We start from the raw sequence: 10,571 nt of genomic DNA, 5'->3' as shown, positions 1-10,571 counted from the left end.
TTCAGTCTGAACATGCATGGGAAAGAGCAACAAGCAACATGATGACAGAAGACATACTCTCTTTGGGAAATCAGACGTTACAGGGGAACAAATGAAACGTAACACTTCCTGTTAGACAAAAGCCAAACTAAATTAATTAAATAAGCAAACAAACATGATAATAACTACTTGAGTAGATGAGAATTAGAAAACATCTAACAACCGTTTTTCTGGAGGACCTCGTAAACAAACATGGAGATGCATTTTGTTGTGTCAGGGTTGGATATGGAAGTTTCTCCAGATAATTGGTTCAAAAGTTCTTCTCCAATCTAAATGTACATCCTTTATTGAGAAAGTTTAAGCTGAACTCGAAACAGCCAGTTTCTTGAGATGGTCCATGAAAACTTGCAGACTAACGTCATCTGTGAGGATTGGTGCTCCGGACTCCTGCAAGAAAGATTCGTAATATTAGAGGTCATGCATTCTTGAAAGGCCATTCATTTCAAGCATCTAAGAGAAGCACATGAAAGGGTGTGTACCTGGCCCCAGGCGTAGAGGTTGTTGTGTGTCTGGGACGGGTTGACTTTAGAGAGGAGGAAGCGGGCCTGTGAACCTCCGTGCTCGGTGTCGACGTATCTGGGCATTGGGAAGCGCGTCTGCAAGATCTCCTGAGCGTCGTCCAGAGGAGCTTGAAGAAGCTGCTTGAAGTTCTCATACTCTGGCATCTCCTGGTATCCAGCCTTCCTCCACTGAGCAATAGTCTGTGAAGATGACAATGACACCATCACTAAACTGAACCAATTTTATATCAGGCTCATATAGTATGATATAGCAGAATATGGAGCACATACTTGAAAAAAAAATAAAAAATTATTCAGAGCCCCAAACTGAGCAAAAATACGTAATTTGGTGCAGTTGCTGATTTATACAGCCAAAAAGCCAAAGACGAAATTCTGATTCTGCTTATAAAGTAAATCAATGAGAGATCTTTATAACAGTATAGCGGCTACTGACGTAAAATACATATAAATATCAGTTGCCACCCTATATCTCCCAATAATATCCGTTATTAATATAAGATTTAAATGCTTAGTTTTATGTTCAAAGCTCTGTAGTTTTTATTATGGGGGCAAAAGTTATAAAGCAATGCAATAAAATGATGATTGAGAGATGAACAGATAAACGTTCCTCTAAAGCCTGATGTATCATATTTTATCACATTGTAACATGGTGTTTCCTAAAAATGATGCATGGATAATCAAGTAAACCTAAGTTGCTTCAGTCCAGTGAGTGTTCATCTTGAAATACTACTAACAATATAAGTTATTCGTATGTTTACTTTATAAAAATAAAAGACTTCACAGAAAAAAGACTCATGTACCACGACCTAAAGGTGGACGTTTTTGGAATGATACTGAATGGCCTTTTACTTGCTAAAGTAAAGCATTTTTAGGCATCATGCGTGCACTTCCAACAGGAAATGAGGTTTGCATTCCTGGATACATGCTACTTTAGAATCTGCCCAAAACGTCAATGCACTGCAATTAGCTCAGTTTTTTGGCACTGATTTTTTAAAGAAATCCTTATCTAAAGAGTTTTGATATTATTCAAGCATTTCAAGCATTTGTACCTCTCCATGGTAAATCACCAACTGGAAGAAGGTGTCCATCAACAGAATGCGATCAGGAAGGATGCTGCTGCTGTCCAGAAGAACAGGCTACAAAACCAAACAAACACAGGATGAGTATAAGCTGAACTGCATTGCTCCATTCCTTCTGCTCCATAACATTGCAGGGATGGATTTATAATCACCTCTGGAGGACCGTAGAAAGAGTACGAGTAGAGGATGGGCTGTATCATTATCAGCGACTGTGTCAGATCCTGACGCACAAAATGATGCCTGTAGTAGGACGACTCGTCCGGACTGTTATTGAACACCTGCAGGAACGGGGATCTCCTCAAGTGGAACATGAACTGTCAAGAGAAAACCAACAACTTTTAATATCAGAAATGTGATATTCCCCAAACAGAGTTTTTAAAAATCAAACTCAACACCCTTTTAAGACCTGCACAAATAAAATTAGATCATGTATTTAACTTAATTAAACAGGCACACATTGAACTGCAAAACAGGGTAACTGCAAGTTTAAAACACACAAGTCATGTTTTCTTCAATATACATATGTCCTGAAATTGGTTTTTGTACTATTATATCAATACATACAAATTAGAGGTCGGTCAATATTGCTAAAATATGCACTCCTACAACAATCACATTTCATCAACAGTAAGCAATCGCTTGGCATAACGGTATCCAATTGATTGCAAACTTATGCCGCATTTTGACTTTGAACATGCAATGCTAACATTTATTTAAACCATCACCTTTTTTTTCCCATTCTCAAAATGATAATAAAGATTTTTGTTATACCATTTAAGATATTTATGACATCTGAACCTTAAACAAACTGACTTTTTAAGCTCTATTACGTAAGAGTTTAACTGAAGGAGTCAATGTTTTACCTGTGGGTAGAGTGAGAGAGATTCAGACAGTTTGAAGGAGTTCGGATCATCTTTACTGAACTGGCCAAACTTCTGACACTGAAACCAAACATCAAACACAAAACTTGAGTGTGAAGCAACTTTTACATTCAGAATTATAATAACGGCTAAACGATTTGTCATATCGCCGCTTATGAATGGAGGCATTGACCTACATTTCCTTCTGAATAGCTGTGATACTCACCAAGCGAATGAGCTGCCTGTCCAGCCAGCGGAGAACGTCAGGCCCCTCCTCCGACTCCGCCCTGAAAACACCGAGCCGGGCCATAAGAACGGCTGAGGCTTCCTGATCAAATGACGACTCGATGTGCTGGATCTGGGACTGTGCGTCAGCCCAACTAGGTGTGACAACAGAAAGAACCGGTTTGTCGAGAACAAATGACGCACAAATTGAACACTCAAGAATTTGGGCTACAGAAGAGCTATTCAGGAGTAAAACTACACGCATTAAGTCTATTTTGAGCAACAGCAAACACAAATGGAAACATGAGATATGTAGACTGTAGATAACTTGAAGGCCACATCAAACGTTTATATCAACATCAAAAGAAACGATCTTATGAATGAAAAGGAACAACCGAGTCAATGACTTCAACACGATATCGACTGATATCAGAATTTCATGAGGTTGTAAGCTGAAACCCAGACTCACTTCCTAGCAATGGTGGTGACACGGATCCGCCGCTGTGTGTTTGAGTGCTGGTACTGTGTGACAAACTGAACAGCTCCTCTTCCACCCTGAGGAACAGGGGCGTTGTGCTATAAAAATATAACATACCAATGTTATTTTAACATCAATGTAAACATAAGCCTTCACACCCAAGTGCACATACAATAGAACAGCTAGCTAATTAGATGATAACATACCTGATTTACCACTTCAAAGTACATGGCCAGGGTGGTGGCAGGCGTAAGACTGCAAATCTTCCACTGACACGTTCCTCCGACGCCCATTTCCTGCAAAAAAAGGAGACATTTTCACATATGTGTATACATGGGTGAAGTCTTATTGGAATCCATTGCAAAACTAGCATAAGCGCTTCTGCATAAATTCTTGTGACTTACATTGTCTGAAACACAGGGTCCTTTGGAGTTCAGGGACACACATGGCCCGATCGCACCCGATACCTTCAGCTCTCTTGAGGTCTGATAAGGAAAAGGCAAATGGGTTTAAGAGGTTGGTTAAACAAGGGAGCATTACTTAATAGCTTACATTACTGTTCAAAAGTTTGGGGTCGGCAAGACTTTTTGAAAGAAGTCTCTTATGCTCACCAAGGCTGCATTGATTTGATCAGTAATAACAGTAATATTGTGAAATATTATTACAATTTAAAATATTTTAAAATGTCATTTTTGTAACATTATAATGTCTTTACTGTCACTTTGGATCAATTTAATGCATCCTGGCTGATTAGAAGTATGAATTTTTTCTAGAAAAAAAAATTCTAACAGACCCCAAAACTTCTAAACAGAGGTTTAAGGCCAACTTTATGTTACCTTCACTTCCAAAGTACCGCCAAACGCCATGCGGAACTCTCCGTTGTAGTCTTTGCTGAAGACTCTTTGGAATGTCTGCTTGAACAGAGACGTATTGAAGGAATCGCCCATGACAATGTGGCCCCTAAAACAAAACAAGAAATCATTTCAGCCATACATTACATTTCACTAGAATTGTTCGGCATTAAAGAAATAATCTGTTTAAATGACGTGTAAAATGATTAAACTCAAAAATCTTCAATCAATGCTCACCCTGTGAGGTTGGAAAGACATTTCATCTCTAGCAGTCCCGTCTGATCCAGCGCACAGGCGTAGATATCGACGCTGTGTCCGTTTACAGCTGCGCGGTTAGACAGAGTCTCGTAATACTAAATAGAAGTTAACAGAAATTCTTATTTAGCTTTTGAGGAATGAAACGTACTTTTTATATTTCCGGTTATCCATAAACATTCTATCACCAGATCCTTTAATTAAAGTCTGCAATCACCTTAGTGGCCTTCTTTAGATGGCGAGCGTTGTCTTTTTGGATGTCGTGCCAGGAGCGGATGGGGGTCTTCAGTTCATCTCCCACCACCATGCCGGGCCCCTGTGTTGGGGGGCCACCAGTGAACAGCATCACACGGGCTCCTGTGTTAGGAAAAGTTCCCTACGAGCAGAATGATAGAGAGAGAAAATGAATGAACTGCAAACTTGTATTTAATTTGTTCAAAACTGAATCTATATTCACACTTGTAGATCAATTCTATTGGTCCTTTTGGACCAGACCAAAAAAAAGAGAAAATTATACATTTAGTCTAGGTTCGCTTAGCGTTCACACTGTCATTTTTAACACAGAACGTAAAGATCGGAAACAAAAAACAGCTTTTATGAGATATATTTTACGACGGGACTCATCGAACATCCAAACCAATGCTGTGTGTTCGGCTTAATGTGCTCTTTGTGTGTGTGTGTACATATGATGGTCTTTCTACCAGCTGAAAACTCGTGAAGAGTTTATACAATGCGTAAAGGAGTCAAAATAGTGGCAGGAATTCCTCAGTCCTCATGACTCTCTGTCCGCACACCAAGGTTCGGATGACAGTGTTCACACTCATTCAAATAAACCGCACTAACAGAGCAATCGCACCAGAGTTTGTTTTAATCGAACCTAACATGCCAAGGGTAAACACACTCTAAATGGTTTCAATTAATTTTCACAGTGTATGTATTCCAGTCTAAACATTTTCAAACATTATTGTCGTCTTTTAAAGGGGGGAACAATGCATGCTGAAGTTAAATCACTCATGCGAGATTTATTATCAAACAAACCCAAGAGTGCAGTTGGTAGTCTGAGTCTGAATCTTATCTTGAGAGTTATGTAAGAATAATGATTGGGTTGAGTACTAGGTACAACTGTTCTGATATGACATGACAGCTGAAGTGGACCTTGAATCTCACAGCCAGCATTACTGACAACTCACAGCGAGACCACAGTTACAATGTAAGGGGAAAAAAAATTCTCTGCAGGAAATCTCTCCCACACAGTAGTGAATGTTAGTTCAGTGAAGATGCATTTCAGAATATCATCACCTAAACTAAGTGTTTCCAGAGCTTTCCACATTTTTACATTCTCTCAATCCTTTTTCGGTCAAATACAGATTTTATTATACCATACAAGATGAGATTTTTAAACGAATAATGTGCAGGCTGTACCTCCAATAGTCCAATAGCAATGGAAAGGGCGATGCCTGTGGAACGCAGAGGTCTCTTCCCCTGAGGAACAGGCCAAGGGTCTCTCTGCAACTCCCCAAGCAGGTCGGTCAGGTTCATGTCCACTGCTTGCACAGGCTGCAGAAATCTAAACAACCAGGTGCAAAGAAAATAGAAAATGAGCAAACTGCCTTCATGTAAATCGTTTTCATGCATGCTGGAGAGAGTGACGATTTCACAAGGTAAAATGTTGATAATCTCATACCTGCAGGAAGCAGCAGCATCATGGGGGGCTAGTGGTTTGCCTTGCTGTCCAGAGGTGGCTGGTTTCATCAGTCCCAGCATCTCCTGCAAACACATGACGCACCTGATTCATTTCACTGAAAACTCTGGATTTATACCCTCTCTTGTTGGCTTTTTTAGGAATGGTAAATCAAACACAATAAAGAAAGATCACTGACCTGTATCTGTTTGGGTGAAAGCTCCTTTGTGCCGCGGAAGACGAAGCTCTTGGCAATACCTTCACAGCTGAGCTCATGGACCTGAACCATACGGCCAAAGGTGATGAGACCCACCAGGGCGTTGGGGGGCAAGAGACTCAGAGACATCTGTAGGGATTCTTTTAGGGCCTGGAGGTCTTCCTCCTCCAGGCATGTGTCCACCACATACAGGAAGATGAGAGGGGTTGGAAGTCCACGCTGAAGAGAAATACATCAGGTTACATAATGGTGACGACAATACTTGCAATAATTACAAAAAATCTTATATCGTTATTTAAGTTAATTTATTGATATTTATTTTGTTATATTACTCGTATGAATAAATACAGTATTCAAGGCTCAGTGAGACTTTTTAAAATTAAATTAATACTTTTATTCAGCAAGGACGAATTCAATTGATGAAAAGTGACAGTAAAGGCATTTTTATTGCTACGAAAGATTTCTATTTGACATAAATGCTTTTCTTTTGAACTTTCTATTAATCAAAGAATACTGAAAAAAAAAATCAGTGAGAATAGGAGACTTCCTTCAAAAACATTTAAAACATCTTACTTTGGAACGGTATGTTTATATTGACAGGAAGAACACGTATAACTTTTAAACTTAAATAAGAGAAAGTTTTACATTTTTTAAAATGGGTCACTTATTTAAATTCACTGATAGCATCATCACACAGAATGACAACGTGGCTTTTAACAAGCATCTGTCTGTGAGCTAAAGGAGTTGTAGCTAGTCTATATGTTTGTACAGTACAATGTCTATGTACACTACAGAGTAAACAGAGTAAATGTAAATTTACCTGCACTATGTACTCAATGGTGGAGAACTGAGGCATTAGTTCTGCGGGCTGGTTCACTTCTGAAATGCCTGCGTACGATGGAGGAAACTGTGAAGAAACAGATGAATATTTACTTGCAGTGACAAGTGTGACTGATGCTAGAGAATCACATGGACCAAAGCCAAGAATGAAAATGAGTTTATTCAGTAATGTATTCTTACAGAGTTTCTCTGGAAGCAGAAGTTGCAGGCCCATATCTTGGCTCTGAAGTCCACTTGACTACAAAAAGAAATCAAGTGTTAAATGGGCTAAAGTTGTCTAAGACGAACCCTTTCATAAGCGAGTCATTAGCACATGAAGAGAAACAATAGTCTTCCTTCATTCACAGCAGTTAAAAGCAACAATTAGCAGTTCATTAACCTGACCCAATTAACATACACAATGACAATGTGAGTAAATAACTCTTTATAGATAACATTTTAAAAAGCTCTGGAATAATGTGATTAGCAAGTCTGCAGAAAACTATAGGAAAGGACCAAATCTCCACTTAAGCAAAGCACTATTTTACTAACCCTAAATTAAAAACAATCAAAACCAAAATACAAATGTTGTGTTGTGCTTTATTGTGGTTACAAATTGACGGCAACAACAATATGATAAAAGACACCAACGTTCAATTAAAAAGACAGAATGAACTGTTCTTTTGCTGACTGTAAGCTTAATTCCAGTCCACCAACTAATTAGTCATTCAGATATCATAATGAAATGTCATCATATTATTTATCTATAATGGCCACACACTGTACAAACAAACAGAACTCAACACTGCTTGGAAAAGTGATTCAGTCCTTACCAGAGTGGGTTGAGTACGGCTTTGCAATTGGCCCGGCTGCACAGTACGGGCTCGTACTGGACGGGAGGCAGGTCCGGTCTCTCTTTGAGAGGAGTGTAAAGGCAGGACACAGGAACCACAAGCCGTGTGGCCTCCAGGCGGCTGGAAGGCCAGAGGTTCCAGCTGCAGCGTATTCCATCACGATCCTCGTTCTGTTGGATGAACTCTTGGTAGGTCGCCATGACAGTGTGAACAACTGCGAACGACCAGAAAGAGCGAAATGAACAAACAGTGAGCAGAGAAGTCTTTTTAACCCTAAACCACACCTAATGGGTTGTGTCTCCAAACTGGACGAGTAGGATAGCAGAGGGTAAAATTAAAAGCAAATACCTGAGTGACAAGTACTATTTCGCCCATGTCAGCAATGTGAACGGACATTGCATTCTTTTATATTCGTTCTGACTGAAGGAATTCTTTCACGCAACTGTCATCTTTGAACAAAGCCACTTGGCTAGAGTGGTTAATATCTACGCCAAACCCCAAACGTCAATAAGAAGTTGTTGATCAGAGATCTGCGTAGATGTTTTGAGGAGCAAAACCAGATGCTATTTTTAACACACACCTGTCCTAGAATACCTACACTCTCAGACAAAAATGTACAAAAGTTGTCACTAGGGCAGCCCTCTTTCAAAAGGTACTGGTGTACTATTTAGGTTACTAGTATGTAGGCCTAGGGGTAAATAAGGTACAAAGGTGTAACTTTTGAAAGGGTACTGCCCTAGTGACAGCTTTTAAACATTTGGTTTCTGAGTACGTACTCAACTCAAGCCACAGGTTTGCTGACTAGACACATAACAAAGTATTAGAGAAGACTTTAACCTCTGATAACCCTAAACCAGAGGGATCCCTGGAAATGCTAAATCATGGTCCAATACCAGTATTGACTGTTTTGTTACACAATGATAGAGTTTCCAGACAGGCAAGAACTCACTGTTCCATGACACTAGACATGATGTGCATGACAGAAATCACAAAATAAGAAAAAACTACTAGGATAAAATACTGAATGAGTACAACAAACTGTTAATGGTCAGCAAAGTTGACACATTAATAACAACTGATTGAAGGTTCTTAAATGTATTGCATTGGTGTTAATATTTTACAATAGTAACGTTATATATTTTAGTAAATAAAAACATCTGCATGACATTTTAGTGGCTATTCAACTCGCGCTAGATTATTCCATCACACTTTCATTACACCACATTCAAATGAAATCAGGAGAAAAGCAAGATATACACCAGAAATATCATTTAAAAATAGATTGTCCTTAACATTATTGTCGAAACACACTGCTAAATAACGTTACATCCGTGTAACCGGTTAACACACAAACATAACTGACTTCCGTTGACCTAATCCGGGGTCTGCGATTTACATCTAACACATCACCGGGCCCCATTTCATTCCCAAAACACAGAAATAGACGTACCTTTTTAATCAATGAGGATTTTGAATCCAGGCTGTAATAAATAATATATAATAATCGTGATCACACCACCATTGACAAGTGAAAATGACTTCGTCGTGCAGGATTCGCCCCCGGCCGGTGTTCCTGGAGCTCAGAAGAGTGACGTGTTACTACACACTCGGTGCGCAACGATTGGCTGCTTCCGTCTGACGTCAAGAAAACGTTACGCCGCAGTGTCGAATTTCTGTGCGTAGATGCGTAGATGCAGCGTAGGATGCAAATTAGTTTTGCGTAAACACCTGTGCGTGACCACACATTTCTCGCATTCTTTCCATGCCAAGAAATAAAAAGGGCTACGCAATATATTTATTATATTATATTATGTTATATTATATTATATTATATTATATTATAAAAATAGCATTTAGTACTGAAATCTGTTTATTAATATCGATGGATTCATGTAATATGTAAATGAGTGCATTTTAATTAGATGTGCCTAATTTTATTGTTTTAAAAGTGTACAAAGATAAAGCCACTGTACAAATAATCTTGTGTAATGTGTAATTTAATATGGTTTTATTCAGAGTAAAACATTAGGTCAAGGGGAAAAATGTCACTGAATCTGTCAGTCGATATAATTAATATTATAATATTATTAAGTAGGCTGATTCTATATTTTCTATATGTCTCAGAGGCAAGTGTAGACAATATGAAGGGGGTTTTTAATGAAAAATGCACACAAATCAGCTTTGAAAACGCACTTTAAAAACTGAAACTATGATGTTCTCAATTTTTTGTGAAACATTTTTACACTTAAAAATATTCAGTACATTTTAAAGCTGTGAAATCACTCAAATATACATCGAATTGGGTAAATGTAAAATTAAGTTGAGGAATAGCTAAATTTGGTAACATGACAAATAAAACTTAATAGTTAAGGCAATTCAAATATTTGAGAAAACCATTTAAAAGCTAATATTTATGAATACTGTGAACTTGAATTGAACTTGAATCCACATATTTTGGTATGTCCAACAACTCAAATAATCACTTAAGTAATCCAGAGATTTTATTAAGGTAGGCTAAGCAAAGTTTATTATTGTGATATACAGCCACATAATTATTTTATAGAGTGCACTGAATGCAGAAAAAGTAACTACAATCTAAAAGGTTTACATCCAAATATACAAGAAGGTAGACAGTAGAGCTGTATAATCGAACATAACTTAATTTAAATTATTCATGTGTAGTACCTCAATG

At 38.3% G+C, this 10,571-nt stretch overlaps 1 protein-coding gene across 1 annotated transcript; it reads right to left on the bottom strand.

Annotated features, from left to right (window-relative positions):
* sec23b (SEC23 homolog B, coat complex II component) lies at positions 1–9,485 on the bottom strand. The gene is made up of 19 exons (XM_056266867.1): positions 9,330–9,485; positions 7,859–8,093; positions 7,227–7,284; positions 7,027–7,113; positions 6,189–6,425; positions 5,993–6,075; positions 5,731–5,875; positions 4,526–4,684; positions 4,291–4,406; positions 4,039–4,162; positions 3,607–3,687; positions 3,409–3,498; positions 3,194–3,300; positions 2,726–2,879; positions 2,503–2,580; positions 1,792–1,953; positions 1,610–1,696; positions 519–740; positions 1–426 (listed from the first exon to the last, which is right to left on the bottom strand). Exons 2-19 carry the CDS (start codon positions 8,077–8,079, stop codon positions 337–339), a joined length of 2,301 nt encoding a protein of 766 aa, XP_056122842.1. The 5' UTR covers positions 8,080–8,093; positions 9,330–9,485; the 3' UTR covers positions 1–336.
* Positions 9,486–10,571: the final 1,086 nt, after the last annotated feature.

Source organism: Rhinichthys klamathensis, unplaced genomic scaffold (assembly GCF_029890125.1).
Source record: "Rhinichthys klamathensis goyatoka isolate OS25496 unplaced genomic scaffold, OSU_Roscu_1.1 h1tg000254l_1, whole genome shotgun sequence".
Taxonomy (NCBI): domain Eukaryota; kingdom Metazoa; phylum Chordata; class Actinopteri; order Cypriniformes; family Leuciscidae; genus Rhinichthys; species Rhinichthys klamathensis.
Note: the sequence above shows the minus strand (reverse complement) of the source record. Positions and strands in the feature narration are given on the sequence as shown.

Excerpts from the sequence above, each read along its gene's own strand:
- sec23b (XM_056266867.1), bottom strand. The coding sequence starts at position 8,079 with ATGGCGACCTACCAAGAGTTCATCCAACAGAACGAGGATCGTGATGGA. Across the intron at positions 4,163-4,290 it reads TGTCTTTCCAACCTCACAGG|GGGCCACATTGTCATGGGCG; the intron begins GTGAGCATTGAT and ends GTTTTGTTTTAG. Across the intron at positions 2,581-2,725 it reads ACAGGCAGCTCATTCGCTTG|TGTCAGAAGTTTGGCCAGTT; the intron begins GTGAGTATCACA and ends GTTTGGTTTCAG.